The 18479-nt window shown below is 46.4% G+C and overlaps 1 protein-coding gene across 1 annotated transcript in view; it reads right to left on the bottom strand.

Annotated features, from left to right (window-relative positions):
• The window catches only part of XXYLT1 (xyloside xylosyltransferase 1), a 178780-nt gene extending 166971 nt beyond the window's left edge, over window positions 1–11809 (bottom strand). Inside the window, exon 1 of the mRNA XM_052642338.1 lies at window positions 11306–11809. Coding sequence (XP_052498298.1) covers window positions 11306–11809 — 504 coding nt within the window. The remainder of the gene's footprint in view (window positions 1–11305) is intronic.
• Between the last annotated feature and the right edge of the window lie 6670 nt (window positions 11810–18479).

The following is an 18479-nucleotide window of genomic DNA, read 5'->3' as shown; positions in this document are numbered from 1 at the left end:
AGCTGCCTCGCTTCCCTCCTCTGCAAGACCGGGAGGGTCCCATTACGATGAGTGCCGTCCCAAGTTCCCTGACACCCACAGACAGCCCCACCCTCCTCACAAAACCAGCCCCAGACACCCTGGTATCCCCTGCCCCATGTCTTCCTGTTCCCCAGACAGGGGTGGCCGGGGCCGTGCAGAACAAAGCATGTACTCTGCTGAATCCTGTACAAGTTATCAAACGATGACTAACCCACCGTCCACCTGCCAGAGCCGGTGAAGCCCGTTCACAGTCCCACAGTAACCAGGACTCAAGGAGTCTGAGTGTCTGGGCAGGTCTCACAGAGCCCGTGGCCTGGACTGCCGTGCTAATCTGGTACAACAGGGCCCCCTCACAGCAGCTGACGGGGTGTAGGCCCCAGAGGGTGAGGCCTAAGACCCTACTCAAAGGGATGGGTGGGAAAAGGAAATAAGTAAGCTATGGGGGATTCGGGTCTCCCCTGTAGCTTAGCTTTTCAAAATCACTTACAGTTTATACTTTGCTGAATTCCCAAAAAGATTATGAACAATTGCTGTGTGCAATCAGACCGAGAAAACACCATTAAGAGTTAAATAAAATGCTGGAACCTTCTAGAAACTTCTAGAATTGGAGCTTCTAGACAGGAACCTTCACAAAGAAGACACAGCAAAGCACAGACCAGCTTCCCCAACCTGATAAGAAACAGCAGCACCTGCTCCAGAACACAGGCCAAAGCAAGCTAGCATTTGCTGAGCCTCTGCCCAGAGCCAGACCTGTGCTGGGCACATGCGGAAGAGGGAGGTGGTGGTCAGAAATTGATTACTCACAGGAAATTGTTTATAAGCCACCAGCCTGTGGTATTTTGTCACAATAGCCTAAACAGACTGAGACACCTTGAAATAAACCTGGGCAGAAATCTGATTTTCAAACTCACATCACTGCTCTCCAATTGAATCAGCAGGTGCCAAGCCTTCCAAACTGATGAGAAAAGGCTCCTCCCTGCAATGCCGACTCAGGTACCACAAGTAGCTACTGCTGCTGCTGCTAAGTCGCTTCAGTCGTGTCCAACTCTGTGCGACCCCATAGACGGCCTCCTACCAGGCTCCTCTGTCCCTGGGATTCTCCAGGCAAGAACACTGGAGTGGGTTGCCATCTCCTTCTCCAATGCATGAAAGTGAAAAAAGTAGCAGCCACCACTAACTAACCACCTGCCATGTGCCAGGGCGCAGTGATGCCCATTTTCACCTTATAACCACTCTGGTAAGGCCCTCTGGGGAGGTCGGAGGCTGAAAGGGGTTACACTGTCCCCAAATGTCACAGACTGCATTTGAGTCCAGGTGTCAAGTCCCGAACTCCTGCCCAGGGGCCTGTCCCTGACGGGCACAGGACAAACCTGGCTAGTGGAGGGAAGAGTGGTAAGCTCCAGCCAGGACAGGAAGAGGAGGCCCAAGGAGAGCAAAGCGCACCCTGGACCAGCACGGGGCTCCAGAGCCTCCCAGACACACTGACCCACCAGCGCGAGGATCGGCTCAATAATAATTACCCCCATAAATAAATCTAATGACTTTAATTTAAAAGACATTAACAGCAGGCTTTGTGCCAGCCTACAGGGCCTGGCTCAGCTGCTCAGAACAGGCACCTGAAACAGGAAGGAGAGCACACAGAGCTCCCTCTCCGGGCCAGGCCTGACCATCCTGACTGACCCCAAGCAACCCACAGGCCCGTGGGAGCGGTCCCAAGGCCAAGGCGAGAGCCCTGGGCCAGGAAGGGTGTGAACAGGGGATCCAAGCCCATCTGACAGCTGAGGACACGGAGGCTCCCGGCAGTGAGGCAACAAGGGCCCCGTCACGCCCAGCACCCAGGTCAACAGCACCCGCTTTACTATGTGGTCCCCTTGCCCAAGTCCCCACTAAGAGCCTGGATACCTGGGGGCGTGGGCCCAAAGCAAACCCTGGGGCCCTGGTGAACTTATCCACGGTGAGAGGGACTCCACCCTCAAGCTGCTCCAAGTTCCCCTCCCTTCACTAGAGGGTCCGTGCTAGGCGTGATGGGCACCCCAGACTGGACAAAGGAGGCGCCCTGGGAGGCTGAGAGGCCGCCCCGGAACCGTGGTCATAGGGCTCGGACCAAGGAGGAGCACGGAGGCTCGAGAGGCGCAGAAGCACACCGCACCGCCCATCCACACTCTTCTTTCTATGCTTCAGGGAAGCGCTGCAGCCTTCCCCGTCCAGAATCCAACCTTCCCAGCTTGTTTCTCACCCGCTTTTTCCAAAGGGCCTGATCAAAACAGGCTTACACCCGGCGCGGGAAGGAAATGACTACCCATGACCGCCAGGCAGATTGCCTTTCATTTCGGTCTTCCTTTCTAAAACACGGAGCGGCGTTGTGGCGGAGGCAGTGACAAAGGGGTACGCTCGTGGAGAATGAACAAAAACAGCTAGGATTGCGCCCGAGGCTTCCTCAGTGGAAGGAATGGCAGAGAAGGGCCCGGGCTCCGGCCGAGCAAACGCGGAGCGGCGGTGCCCTCCAGTGGCCGTGCGTGGCGCTGCACGCGGCTGGATGGGCAGGAGAGGTGACTCTGCCCGGGAGCCGCAGGGCAAGCTCTCCCCCTACTGGGTGTCGGGGAGGATGCGGTGACCAGCAAGGAGACCGGAGGCGGTCCACTGTGGGCTGCCTTCCTTCAGCTCCTCCTCCTTCTGGCCTGGGAGGCCAGCGCGCTGATGCTAGCCCTGAAACCGCCCCCAGCGTGCACCCCCAAACAGGTGACACACCACGTGGTTTCCCTGGGAGCAATGTTACAGCTCACCCAAAACTAACGCTCTGGTGGTCTCAGGCACTGGACAGCTGTAAAGCTGGCCCCGAGGGAACAGCAGAGGTTTGGCCTGCTAAAGGTCAGAGAGGTGCCTCCCCGCCCCTTTCCAGCCTGAGGGATCCTTGGAAACACAGGAAGAGACTCCACTGGGATGGTGAAAACGACCCTCTATCCTGTCCACTCTTTCCTGGGGTTTAGAGAGGCCACTGAAAACAATGACACTCAAGTAGAAGATGGAAGGGCACAGGCTGATTCTACCCCCAGCCCAGTGTACACTGAATAAGTCACTGGCCTGCTGGCCAGGATCTATCAGCTAATCTATCAGCTCACTGGGAGGACACTGCACCGAGGGTCCGAGTTTCCAGCCTGCCCCAATGCTTGGTGATTCTCTAAGGCTCTGCAAAGCGATGATGGCAGCAAGCACAGTCTTTATTCAGACTGAATGTTTATTTGGGGAATCTGGGCAAGGGGATGTACAGATTGTGCCCCTCAATGGCTCCCTGTCTTGTCCTGCCTCCTACTCCCCAAAGCACATGTCACAGTCCAGCCCCACTTCTTAGTGTGGGAGCTCAAGTAAAGCACCGATGTCTCAGCCTTAGAGGCTCCTTCATCAGTCACAGTGATGCTCAGGTGAAACATCTGTGCAAGCACTTTCATAAGCTCTAAAGTGCTGAACAAATATTGTTACAATTCTCCTAATCAAGTATTCATACTACTAACACCACCTCACTGATTTTAGGCATAGCGTTACTAAAGTGAAAGTCACTCAGTCGTGTCCAACTCTTTGCAACTCCATGGACTATACAGCCCATGGAATTCTCCAGACCAGAATACTGGAGTGGGTAGCCTTTCCTGTCTCCAGGGGATCTTCCCAACACAGTGATCTAACCGAGGTCTCCCACATTGTGGGAGGATTCTTTACCAGCTGATCCCAAAGGAAAACCCAAAAAGTTACTAAACACATCAGAAATTTCCAAACCTTGTCCTTCGGTAAAGAGTGTTTCCAGAGATGTTATAACATCTTTCAGGATGTGTAGGAAGAGTCAAGATACCTAGTATTTCTTGTAAAATGTATCTTGGTAAATATGTAAACAAAGTGAAATGAAGCTGCTCAGTCTTATCCAACTCTTTGCAACTCCATGGACTATAGCCTAAGAGGCTCCTCCGTCCATGGAATTTTCCAGGCAAGAGTACTGGAGTGGGTTGCCACTGTCTTCTCCAGGGGATCTTCCCGACCCAGGGATCGAACCCGGGTCTCCCACACTGCAGGCAGACACTTTTACCATCTGAGTCACCTGGGAAGCAGCCTAAGTAAGCAAAAGCGAAAGCAAAAGTTGCTCAGTCGTATCCGACTCTTTGCGACCCCATGGACTGTAGAGTCCATGGAATTCTCTAGGCCAGAATACTGTAGTGAGTAGCCTTTCCCTACTCCAGGGGATCTTCCCAACCCAGGGATCAAACCCAGGTCTACTCACATTGCAGGCAGACTCTTTACCAGCTGAGCCACCAGGGAAGCCCAGGAATACTGGACTGGGTAGCCTATCCCTTCTCCAGCAGATCTTCCCAACCCAGGAATCGAACCAGGATGTCCTGCATTGCAGGCAGATTGTTTACCAACTGAGCTATCAGGGAAGCCCTTAAATACATAAGAAAAATCCCAAACATATTTATCTGGCTGTCCTTATCAACGTGTAATCATCCCATCTTTAGTCATTAGGGAAATGCAAATCAGAACCACAATGCGATGCTGCCTCACACCCAGTAAGATGGCAATAATCAAGACAGACAACAAGTGCTGGTGAGCATGTGGAGAAATTGGAACCCTCATACACAGCTGATGGAAATGTAAAATAATAATACAATACACTACTCTGGAAAAGTCTGGCAGCTCCTCACAGTTGCCATATGACCAAGCCCTCCACACCCAGGTATATACCCAAGAGATCTGAAAACATATCCACACAAAAATTTGTAAATGAGTATTCACAGCAATTTATTCATAATAGCCAAAACGTAGAAACTCAAATGTCCATCAACTAATGAATGAATAAGTAAAAATGTGGTATAGCCATACAACAGAATATTATTCAACAATAAAAAGGCATGAAGTACTGACACACAGACAACATGAACCTTAAAAACATCACGCTAAGTGAAAGAAGTCAGAAGTAAAGGTCTGTTTATACGAAATGTTCAGAACAAGCCAATTTATAGAAAGCAGGTTCATGGATGCCAGGGCTGAGAGGAAAGGGGGAAGGGGGAATGAGTGCTGATGGGTACAGCTTCTTTTCTGGGGTGATGAAATGCTCTGGAATTAGTGATCATAACTGAACAAGTTGGTGAATGTGTTAAAAACCACTGTGTATTTTTTAATATTAAGCTATCTACAAAGCCGCTAATAAGATGTATTTTTTTTTTACTTTATTTTACAATACTGTATTGGTTTTGCCATACATCAACATGAATCTGCCACGGGTGTACATGAGTTCCCAATCCTGAACCCCCCTCCCACCTCCCTCCTCCTACCATCTCTCTGGGTCATCCCAGTGCACTAGCCCCAAGCATCCTGTATCCTGCATCGAACCTAGACTGGCGATTCGTTTCTTACATGATATTATACATGTTTCAATGCCATTCTCCCAAATCATCCCGCCCTCTCCCCCTCCCACAGAGTCCAAAAGTCTGTTCTACACATAAGATGTATTTCTGATTCTAATGACATCATGATAGAACTGCATGTCAATGATCTGTGACAGTGTCATAGGAAGGGAGATCTCAAATTTTTCAAGTTTTGTTGAATTGTATATTTTAAAGGGTGAATTTCATGGGACATGAATTATATCTCAAGCTTTTTGAATTGCAAGAAAATGTAATCATCGGTCTTTCAAAAATGACCTATTGGAACAGAAAACAGTCAAGTGATTATGAAGAATGACTGTTACCCTAAGCTGGAACATTTCATTCATGCACTGAAGCCCCCACAGTATTTCCAAGCAACCAGTGCACGCTGCGCCCAGTCGCTTTAGTCGTGTCCTACTCTTTGTGACCTCATGGACTGTAGCCCACTGGGCTCCTGTGTCCATTCCCAGCAGGAATACTGGAGGGGATTGCCATGCTCTCCTCCAGGGGATCTCCCTGATCCAGGGATCAAACCTGAGTTTCCTGCATTTCAGGCAGGTTCTTTACCGAGCCACCAGGGAAGCCCAACTCACGCAGGTATCAGGTATACGCGACGATCGCTGGTCTTAGTTATGGATGGACTTTACCTTAAAACTTTAAAACATATCTGTGAAGTTATCCAGAGTGCATGATACATTGTGCATGATACAATAATACTATACACAGTTCTTCCCTACAGATCCATGACTAAAGTTTCCCATGAGAAACATACATTGGTACATTACTACAGTTGTATCATGAATGTATTACAATTTAAGGGTTCCATTGCATTTGGTAAATTCTCTAAATTTTAGATTATAAAATGTCATCTAGTCTTTTCAAAGAGCATCTCACTTCAGGACACACTTCTTTGATCACTTCTTTCCCAGATGTTCATAACTTAGTCAAGAGTTTTCTTCTGATCACGGTTCCTGCTGCCATGACAGGCGGGGAAATCTGCATTGCAATGTCACCTGTTTGTCATTAGCTTCACTGAGAAGCCAGCATCAAGGTTTTTACCCTCAGGCTTCTTTAGAAGAGCCTCAACTAGCCTCAACATAGTTAGAGCCTCAACTATGAGCTGGGACTTTTTCAAAGCGACTCACAGTTTTCCTTTTGCAATAAAAGAAACTGCAAATTCAAAAAAGATGTGCAAAGAGATTTAACTTTTGTCTCGTTACCCCAAGTCCTCAGCACGCTCCTCTTGGAATCTAGTGGTCACTTTTAAGTGTAGAAAGCACAAGGCCTCCTTCCAGTTCCTAACTTGTCATCTGCAGATGGAGCAACCCAGCCTCGTGCTCTGAGATAGCTGAAGTTTGATGTACCAGGGGCAGCACACCAAGAACCCTTCTATGATTTCTCAGGTTTAATTAATACAGCTATCAATCAGTCGACTATAAAGTATTTCTGAGAGCCTAGAATGTGCCAGGAGCTGCGCCAAGAATGGAACAGGGATGGAGGAAGAGAGAACACCATCCACTATTTCATGCCATCTGTGCCCAGCAGACCAGCACTCCCCACCTCCTGCCACTCCCCAGCCCGCCTTTCCCCACCTGACACATTACCGCCTCCCTTAGGGAAGGAGGAGAAACTGCAGTGAGAGGCAGGTCTGTCTGGTTCTCTTCCCCTCTGGGATTAGCCTTGAAGAGTCTGCCCCTCCCTGCACGGCGGCCAGCTGCTGTCCAGAGCAGCCTGTCCCTCCAGAAGTCTGTCTGGCCTGTGTTCCAGATCTGGGAGGCACGTGCCCCTGTGTCTGTCACTCCCAACTCAGGCCAGAAACAGGGGTGGCATTTACAGGGTGGCATTTACAGACCAAGAGGGTAATAATGCCCTGCCCTTGTGGGCATGATGCTCTAGTAGGGAGGGGTGGAATGCAAACTAGGAAACAGGGTAGTGACTTTCTCAAACTTGTTTCTTGATGTTCAAAGAGCTCTTCCTCTCGCTTCCTTCAGCCCTTGCTCAGATGTTAACAGTATCTGTGAGGCCTTCCCTGTCCACCTGTACAAAACGGCCCACAACTCCCCACCCCGACACACGGACACTCCCTGGGTACTCATCCACCTTGACTTTTCTCTACATGATCATGATCTGACTCACTCTGTGAGGACTTCTGTTCATTTGTTTGAGCCAAACTCCTCTACACCCCTACAGCCCTGGGATGTAAGCTCCACGAGGGCAGGGGCCTGGCTCTGTTCCTGCTGGCCACCGGCACCTAGAATAGTGCCTGGAGCAGGATAAGCACTCAACAATATCTGTTGAATGAATGAACAAATGAGTGTGTGCAACCAACAAGGTGAAGGGAAAGGTAATGAAGGCTAATAGGTAATGAAGGCTTCAGAAAAGGGGTTCACAGATGGCCTTTCTGAGAAGCAATCATGCTGTGTGCCTGAGCGTCCCCACAGCACTGGAAAGGCCCCCTGGGCCTCTGCAGGGGGCTGGCCACCCCAAAAAGGGAGGAGGCAATGGCTGCAGGGCCCGCCAGTGCTGAGTTCCCAGAAGTCGGCAGAGTGGAAGAGTATTGTGAGACCAGACACACAACAACGGACACAGCAGCACAGGGCTGCCTGCAGCACACGAGGTGGCATTTAATCCTCACCTCTCCGAGGGAAGTAGGGGTTAAATCTTCATTTGAGAGGAGGCCTGGGAGGCCCTGAGAAGCAAAGAGGGGCCATCCACGTCACCCAAATAGTCACTGGCCACCTGCGGTTTAAACGCAGTGCTGTCTCCCTCCCTCGGGACTATCTCGTGCCCAATCCAGCAGGTTCAGCAATGGGACAGGCTATACATGGGTGATGCTAAGCACCATGGGTACCTGGTGTCAGGGGCTGTACCTGCCCTGTCTGTGTTCCCTACAGTTGTGACTTCAGGGTCTGACACACAGCAGATGCTCAGTCATTCAGGGGACTTAAGCATACATGGTGGGCTCCTGAGGGCTGGGCAGAGATGACCGTGGTCACACACAGAAAACAGATTCACACAAAAAAATAATAAAATAAAAGGAATAAAAGCAATTTAGCTGAAAATGATAAACCCTTATCTGAACACAGCCAGCAAGTTGGAAGCCCCCAGACTCTCCTTTCTCGTGCCTTGGTGGGGTGGTATCAGCTCCTTCCGGTCATCTGCAGCTGCCTCGGGTCTTGAGTGCTGGCTCTGGCTGTCAGAACCAGGGCCAGCAGAGGGAAAGAGTTGGAGCATGAAACACAAACTCCAAGGAGCGAACCTGGCCCTGAGCCTGGACCTGCCCTAGACCTGTATTTACAGTGCCCACTATGTTCCAGGCACAGGCACCAGCAATAAGAAGGCATGCAGTCCACTGCACCAGCCAGGTATATGAGGAAGACGTGCCTCTTGAATGGAGGCTGCCTGGATGGCTCCAACAAGGAGATGGTATCTGAAGATGGGCGAGACTTAGCGATGCACAGAGAAAGTGTATCCTGGTGGTGGAAAAAAAGAAGCAGAGGCATGTAGGCTGGAAAAGTTGGATATATGACAGGACACTGTGGCTGGAGCTCAGGAAGGGGACAGCAGAGTCCTAGTAGCGGGGCAGAGGCCCAGGGTGTGACCTCTGACTCTTAAAGGGAAACAATGATGATGTTGGTCTACAAGGTGGTGTCTGGAGCGCCAGCCGAGTCTGCACGCCCTGAGAGCCAAAGGGAGGCAGGGTCACCCGCAGTCACCCAGCTCTATCCAGACTGGCCCTATGATCAAAGGCTCTTGCTTTTCTCCCTTGAACTAGCGAAGGATTTCTCAAACACTGGAGTCCTAAGGAACACCTGGAACAGGCTGCCAGGCCCTTCCTCCCAAGACTGCAATTAGGGAAATCAGGATGGGCCCCAGGCTGAAAGAACCTCAGCTCAGACAGTGGACCCCAAGGCCCCTGCAGCCACAAGCTCCAGGACCTGGATTCTTGGCCTCCTGTACCATGGAATCCAGACCAGGTGCCTCGCTATGACTGGTGGGTGTTCCCAAAGGGTTCATTTGTTCTGGGCAGGGCATACACTGGATGCTATGGCAGAAAGCTGGAACAGAAAGCTGTGGAGGGCTGGGCACAGACTGTCCCCAATTCTAGGGGTATTCCTGGGGGAGGGTAAAAACTACATAAACAGTGGTCAAGGGCCCAGGAAGAAAGGAAGTTATACTCTGGGCAGAGAGTAGAGCTTGTGTAAAGGCACATTCAGTACAGTTAGTAGAGGAAGGACAAGGAGGTCAGCTGAAGAGCCCGGCCCCACAACAGACAGCCCTGCCAAGAAATGAGGACTTGATCCTGTAGACAATAACAACAAAAAAGGGAGTTCCCTGGAGGTCCAGTGGTTAAGACTGAACTTCCGCTTCAAGGGACACAGGTCGGGGAACTCAGATCCCACAGGCTGTGCAGTGCGGCCAAAAACAAACACCAACAGGCCCCTGAACCCTGCAGGAGGCCAGCACTGGCTCCCCTTAGTCACTCACCCAGCACAAACACATGGTACACTACTCTAATCTTACCACCTCTCCCCCTACCACCAGTCTCCATCCTTTAAGATCAGCTACTAAGAACCCGCCTGCCAACGCAGGAGACATGAGACACGGGTTCAATCCCTAGGTAGGGAAGATCCCCTGGAGGAGGGCATGGCAACCCACTCCAGTATTCTTGCCTGGGGAATCCCACTGGACAGAGGACTCTGGTGGGCTACAGTCCATTGGGTCGCATAGAGCCGGACATGACTGGAGTGATTTAGTGCACACTATTTCTATCCCAAAATCACACATTAGATCCCCTCTGGGCAACTATTAGGTCAAAAGGAGACATGTAATTTAACTGAGGCCATTAACACTAAGCTTGGACTGCAAGGAGATCCAACCAGTCAATCCTAAAGGAAATCAATCCTGAATATTCATTGGAAGGACTGATATTGAAGCTGAAATACTCCAATACTTTGGCCACCTGATGCAAAGAACCAACTCATGGGAAAAGACCCTGATGCTGGGAAAGATTGAAGGCAGGAGGAGAAGGGGATGACAGGGGATGAGATGGTTGGATGGCATCACCGACCAGATGGACATGAGTTTGAGTAAGCTCCAGGAGTTGGTGATGGACAGGGGGGCCTGGTGTGCTGCAGTCCATGGGGTCACAAAGAGTCGGACACGACTGAGTGACTGAGCTGACTGACTGAAGAATACAATCTCTCCCAAGCAGAGCCAACCTGGAACAAGACGACTAGCTCTGCTCTGCCCCCTCCGGATCTTATATCCTTACCTCTTGGAGCACTTTCTTGCTGGGAGGAACCCGCAGCTTCTCTAAATGGGTTCATGACCCTGAAGAGAAGGGAAGAAGGAGGCACACTGAGGAGATGAAATGGTTCACATGGGCTGGGTTTGGGCTGGACCAGTTTCAACTGAAATCCTTAGAGCTATGAGAAATGTCACTGTAATTTGAACAACTCAAGCGGCCTAAGACCTTGTCCAGCAGACACTGCACTTTCAAGTGACCTGCTCCATCCTCAAAAGTCAAACACTGAAAAGAATAAAAAGAGGGGCAGACTTAAAGGCACTGAGGGCTGAAATCAACCACGCCAGGAAAGAGCGGGCATGCTGATTCTCCAGGGGGCCGCAGTTAAAGGGAAGCTAGGATCAACGAAGTCAGCTAATAGAGGCTCCGAGACACGCCCCCCGGACCATGCCTGCAGCGTGCTGTGAACGCACAATTCAGGCAGGGTACGGGTTAAGGGGTTAGGCTTCTGCTGGCACTAGCAATGGGCATCGCAACTAAGACACCTCCCTCTTGACCCCTGGATCCAGGCCAGGCCCCACAATGACCGAGTCACCTACCCGGAGCCTCTAGATGGGGCCCCGCTCACCTTGCATTTGAAGCCGGCGGCGGGCGGCAGCAGCTCCCGCAGCAGAGCCTTGGCCACCTCGCGGCTGGCCTCCTCGCTTACGAAGTGCAGGTTAAGCACCTCGTGCGCCTCGAACTTCGCGAGGCGCAGCAGGGAGCGGAGGGCGACGCGGGCCTTGGCCTGCAGCGCGGCATTGTGTTCGGCCTTGGTGAACATCATCAGCAGGTGGTAGTCCACCGGCCCGGCCCCGCCGCCCTCCAGGCTCTTGGCCTTAGCGCCCGGGGCCGGCGCCAAGGATGCCCGCGCCAGCTCCAGCGCCGGCGGCGAGGGCGCAGCAGGGGCCCCGGCGCGGGCCTCCTTCAGCCTCTTGGTGGCGCTGGAGAAGGTCTCCCGGCCCGAGCCCAGGTAGTAGAAAGCGCAGACCGCCAGCGCCGCGGCCAGCAGCAGCGCGCAGTAGTGGGAGCGCACAGCGCCCAGACGCGCCATGGCCCGAGCGCACGGGGGCCCGCCTCGGAGGAGACCCATGCGCCGCCGGCCGGCGAACAGATCAGCCGGCGAGTTGCGGCAGAGACCAGTATCCCGGCAGCAAGTTAGCAGCCCCGGCAGCTGGCGGCAGCCATAGCGGGGGCGGAGCCGAGCTGCCAATCTGCGGGCGCTGATACGCGGAGAGGCGGTGCCAGGCTGCCTGGCCGCCACTGGGTCCTAAGCTCAGAAGGATTACAGCGGGGTCGGGCGGTGAGCCCGCGGGAGTCCCTCCAGCGTGTTCGACAGAGGCGGTGAGGACTTGGCCACACAAGCCAGCAGGCTGTACGGTCTGTGGAAAATGGCCCTCGTTAAGCGCACAGCCCCAGGCGCTAGAAACCGAAGCTAAGCCTTCGGAAGCAAAAAGACTAAACTGGACGCACAAAAAATGTTCTCTATATCTTTTCCCTCCTAATTTCTTAAAGGCTTTAAGTCCTCTCCCTGACTCCTTTCACACCTTGGCGACTAGGGCTGAAGAATTTAAACTAGCAACTCCTTTCCCATTCTCGGTGAAGTAGGATTGACACCCGAGGTATGAATCACTTGCTCACCTCACTTGGCATCTCTGAGGCCGACCAGAGGCAACCTATGGGATGTAGCCACCAGGGGGGCCACCTGCCACAAACTTTGGGTGGTTCAGAGCTCCCCAGGAAGCTTGTGGGTTTTTTTTTTTTTAACAGACTTCAACACTTTAAAAGAGACTTTCTGTATACCCGGTGGTTTTGCAAAATTAACTGAGGCGTAACTGAGGTCACTTGCTCAGGTCACACAGTGTCAGGTTTGACAGTGAAGCAGACACTCTTCCACAGCAGACGAGGGTGCCTATATTCTGCCAACACGAAAATCTAAGAAAACTTTCAGTTCTCTCTCCTATCCACATAACAGTGGTTATCAAAATTTTATTGGTACTAGCAGCACTAGGGAGCTTGATAAAGCACAAAGGCTCAAGCCCTATTACCTTCAACGAGCCTGGGCCTTGATGGTGATTCTTCTGCAAGCCAAAGTTTGAAAAGCAGTGCCCTGGATTTTCACACAGTCAACCTCTCCTGCTTCAGACCTTGGCTTGGGTGTCCCTGCCTCAAAGAGCGGTCTCTAAACACCAGCCCTTGCAGTGTCCAGATGAGGCACCATCCTGAAGGATACCATAAGGGCCACCTAAGAACTACCCATTCCCATCTTTCTCTGCTGCAAGAAGGCAAGACTTCAAGAGAGCAGGCAGTGTGTCTTTCTTTAACCATAATATCTCCAGTAACTGATGGTGCTTGACTCACTGAATGAGCATCAGAAATATACCCACCCATTGTAAACCATCGTTTTCATAACAGAATAAGGGAAAATGTACTCAAATATTTAGCCACAAGGGTAATGCAGAGCTAGGTTTATGATGACAAGATATTAAAATCAAATGTTCATCAATAAAGTGAAACTAAAGATGCTGTTGGGAATTCTCTGGTGATCCAGTGGTTAAGAGTCTGCCTGCCAGTGCAGGGGACATGGTTTCAATCTCTGGTCCAGAAGGATCCCATACACCACATGACAGGTAAGCCTGTGCACCACTACTGAGCCAGCACTCTAGACCCCACAAGCCACAGCTACTGAATCCAAGTGCCTACAGCTTGGGCTCTGCAACAAGAGAAGCCACCACAATGAGAAGCCCACTCGCCCACAACCACAGAAACCCTACACACAGCAATGAAAACCCAGTGCAGCCAAAAATAGGTAATTTTTTAATTTTTAGAAAACAAAGGTGCTGTTGGTGCTGTAGTCAACAAACTGTAAGTGGAAATTTTTTAAAGTGACAAATGGAGGAAGAACCTATAGATTTACAGACTCAACTGATACATTAGCCAATTGCAATGAATGGAACTTACATAAATTCTCATTTGAAAAATTTTTTTAAAGAACACAAGATACTGAGGAATTTGAATATTGACTACATAGTTTCATAGTTTAAGAAAGATATAATTTTTTAAGAACAGTCCTTTCCCCCCGTTTTATATTGAAATATATAGTTGATTAACAATGTTGTGTCGAGTCCAGGTGTACAGCAAAGTGATTCAGTTATACACATACATGTATCTATTCTTTTTTTAAAGTCTTTTCCCATTCAGGTTGTTACATAATATTGAGCAGAGTTTTCTGTATTGGACAGTAGGTCCTTGTTGTATACATGCCAACCCCAAACTCCTTAATTATTCTCCCCTCCCCAATCCTTCCTGTCTAGTAACAGTAAGTTCGTTCTCTAAGTCTGTTTCTGTTTTACAAATAAGTTCAGTTCTCTAAGTCTGCTTCTGTTTTGTAGATAAGTTCATTTGTATCATTTTTAAGGTTCTGCATAAAAGCAATATACATATTTAGAGAGACATACTCAACAATTTGTTGAAATGTCTGGCACCTGTCTTTAAAAAATAGGGAAGAGGAAAAATGGGTACAAGTATAGATAAAACAATGTAAGTCATGAACCAATAGCTACTAAAGTTATTATCTCTACTTTTGAGTGTTTTAAAATTTCAATAAAAAGATTTTTTAAAATCCTCCCCAAAGTGATGCAGATTAAAGACTTAGAAACTTGTCCCTCATTTATTAAATGAAAGGTGACAAAACAGTTTGATCCCACTGTATATAAATACACACATCCAAAGGTCTAGAAGGGTATACACCATGGAAGTAATAGCGTCCCCCACACTTAATACTATCCAACAGAACTTCCTAGGGTGAATATATTCTATAATCTGCCCTGCTCAAAACAGTAGTCACTGGACACAAAGCTAGCGGCTCTGAAGTGTGGCAATTCAACACATGAACTCAACACTTAATTCTAATTTTAATTAAATTTCAGTAGACACATGTGGCTGGGAGGTACCATACTAAACATCACAGGCAAATGATGGAATTAGGACGGAATTCTTTTTGCTTATCATTAACCTTTCCTACAATGAAAAAAGCACTGTTTTGTAATAAAGGAAAGTAGGCTGTTTTCATTTAAAACATTTACTATCGGTTTGCATCTCCTGGTCAAATAACTATTATGAAACTGAAGTGAAGTGGAATAAAGTAAATTACATATAATAGTTTTAGTGTCTGCTTTCACTTAACTTTTAAAGGAAAAGCAAAAGCAGGCAATTCACTTCCAGGTCTGTTCTTTTAAGCCTCTATTCTTTCAATCTCAATTCATGCAAAAACTTGTTTTTGTTTGTTTACTAAAAGGACTCAGTGTAAATGTGTTGCCTAGATTAGAAACTTCAACAGATATCTCAATCATAATGGCAAAAAAATTAGAGCTACAGCATAAAAATGCCTTTTGTGGCTTTTAGCTAATGAACTGGGAGCCATACAGCTCTGTGGCAGGCAGAAGAAAATATTTAAAAAATCAAAACGGATTTCATGGTTGAAGCAATCAGCAAATAGGATCAATATGGACCAATTTGACAGGGTAAGAAAGGAATACAGAACTGAAAATATGAAAAGCATGACAGTTAACAGGTATATCTGCAATTGTAGTTCACAATAAAGTAGAAGTCTGAACATAAAAGAACTATGCCAGAGGTGAGATTTTTATTGACTTCACATAGTTTCTTGGCATACAAAGAATTTAATCAGGCAAATATTTACAATTCTTACATAATATACATCTTAGAATAACTATAAAGATAACGTACTTTTTTCCATTTACAAGTGACATCCTACAGTAAAACTACATTCATGAATTAGATACAAATAAATCCTCCACATGCTAGTAAAAATTAAATGGATTGTTGGTTATACATTCTTTAAAATCTATCTTTTCACAGGTAGCAGGAAATATTACATGTAATAAGTCTTTATGACTGGAATGATCCAGAAATATCATGAAGCACAAGTAAACACATATAGGAAAGTAGCTCATTTCTGAAAGTTAAACTTTAGCCTTGGTGTAAAATAAATGGTGCCAATATTCTTTATAATGTAGGGAGCTTTCCCTATTTAAAATGAATATCCAAAAGGTTGGGAAATGTGCTGAGGAAAAATAAGAAAACCTAGTACATAAAACAGTGAAAAGAGCAATGTAGAGAAAAGTTATTTCATCAAATCTTGCTTTCCTCCCATTATCTCATTTTAGTAGATAAATTTATATAAACAGAAAAGGATGCCCACAACATTGTATTTATAGATGTCAAGATTTGGCCAAACTGAATCCATGCCCCTTTTAGCTGTCTTTGTTTAGAAGAATCAAGGAATTGGTAAGCATATGGTGGATTAAAATTACCTTTACAACATTTTGCTGTTGTCAATGTTTGTTATTGCAAAAATATAAAATTCCCTACAATTTGATGTGTTCAAACCTTAATCTATTTCTTCAAAGTAATTTTATATCCAGAATATTTTATATCCAGTAATTTTATATCCAGAATATTTGGAGTCTTTTTTATTTTTAATCAAAACACAAGGAAAGCTGGCAGTTGTTATCAGACTTTACTGATTTATAATGATTTCAAATCATTTTCATGACATGAGTGCCTCTGACTACTAGTCAGACAGGGGTTCTGGTGTCAGCTATGCCACCAACCAGCAAACCAGAGCCCAGCTCTGTGAAGCAGGAGCAGCAGCCCACGGTCAAAGAAGAGACAATGCTGGTGATCTCAGAAGCCCTGCGTGGGAACCCTGCAAGACAGACTGATGGCAAGGCACACTGGGAGGAGCTGCAGGAACAGCACAGGAAAGACTGCTGTCACAGTTTCACCTTGTTTCATCTGACGCATTTCATTTGTGAGGTGCTCTGACTTCAAAGAGTAATAATTATTAGTCAGTGCTCTTTCCACTATATCATGTAGGTCTGAAATCATTTTAGAAAGACAATTCTATAAAAACATAGCATTTTTCCAGCTCATGTCCACAGTCAAAAGTGCTATCAAGCAGAAAAGTTAATTAAACAATAGAAGAGTGATAAGGGAATGTCTTATTCAAAACGGATAGTAAATTTAGTCTTAAATACAATTGTTTCTTGTGATCACACTTCACATGTGTAAAATTATATTTTTAAAATACTGCTTAACACATCACAAATTTAAGTTGTCCAGACTGTAAAAGTATGTGTTTTGTCAAAATGCACTCATGAAGAACCAAAGTAATATTTCAAATAAAATATATGTTTTACAAAGTAAACACTAAAGTTGATTAAAATATATAATGAACACCAGTATAAATTAGGCAAACACTGTAATGTAGTGAATCCCTGGAAATCTCTGAATTTCTAAGAATTGTACCAAAGGTAATTTTTTAAAACCTTAGAAATCTTAAACATGTTAAGTGTTACCATGAAAAATTACAAATAACTACATAATTACCTTTAGTCTAGTTCTAACATGAAACTACACTGTATAAATTCCTCACAGTACAGCTACTCTTATTTTGAGACTATTTTAAATCAAACTTTTAAGCTAATGAGCTAATAATGATTAATGGAATAATAAGGGATCCGAAACTAAATACCAGCAAATCACTTAGGCAAAGAAAACAAAGGACAATCACATTAATTTTTGAAGCCCAAGATTATAACTAACACTGTTTATACTGTAATTGATCATATTGTACTGAATAATTCACAGCATAATAAAACTCAGATTTGTTACATACTATAGAAAAGCTATTAGTTGACACATCTAAATTCACCTTGGTTAAAAGCCAACCTACTCTGTAACTACTTGTAACCATTAATTCGCTTTAAAACTTTGCTGTTACTACTGCATAATTTCCAACAAATTTAATCCAAATTGGGTTTTGGCATATTCAAGAAACCAAGCCACAGAAATGTATTTTTCAATGTACAAGCTCCCTGCACAGTTAAAGATTTAACTTTCACTTTCTTTGAAGATTTTCTGAAGATATTCAGAACCATGATCATCTTTAGTGTACTTCACATACATTTCTAACAATTAAATTTAAGTAGACACTAATTACTGCCACATTAACAACTCATGACTGAAGCCACAGGAGTTAAGAGTATCTAAGAACTGCTTTCACAACCAAAGACCCCAGAGGTGATCTAGACACCAAAGGCTGGATCCAAAATGAAACCTACCTAGGCTTCTTCAGATAAAGATCAAAAGGATTCCGAGGATCAAAACTGGAATAGGCACTACAAAGAAAAAGTGAGGCTCTTGTTTCTTCTTTCTTTCTTCCTCTCTTTGTCTCTTTCTTTCTTATCTCAATATATTTCCTTCTCCTTGAGCTTTCTGGATAATTAATTTCAAAGTACACTAACAAAACTGCTACAAATCAGACTTTTGCAAAGCCGGGTGATCTGTGACTCAGAGGTGAAACAGGGTAGATTTAATGTTCCTGTTATTGTTGTGATTAAAATACAAGGTTTTGGAAACTAGCCTTTCCTTAGAAATAATCCATACATATATTTTTATCTTTATCTAATACACAGCAGTTATAACTAAATAAGCACTATATGCATGCATTTGGTCAAACAAATACAGAACCTCTCTGTGATGTGAATTTATTTCAGTATAATTCCTGTTTAGATTCTGATTTGATGTTTGGTCAACTTAGAAAACTACTTACTGGTGGGAAAATGTTAGAAAATTTATTATATACCCAATGAAATATAATTTCTCTACTTATTTGGTAACTCAAGTTTAAAAACCTCTCATTACTTACATATAACTGGAAAAATAAAATTAAATTT

The sequence above is a fragment of the Budorcas taxicolor genome, chromosome 1 (assembly GCF_023091745.1).
Source record: "Budorcas taxicolor isolate Tak-1 chromosome 1, Takin1.1, whole genome shotgun sequence".
Classification (NCBI taxonomy): domain Eukaryota; kingdom Metazoa; phylum Chordata; class Mammalia; order Artiodactyla; family Bovidae; genus Budorcas; species Budorcas taxicolor.
Note: the sequence above shows the minus strand (reverse complement) of the source record. Positions and strands in the feature narration are given on the sequence as shown.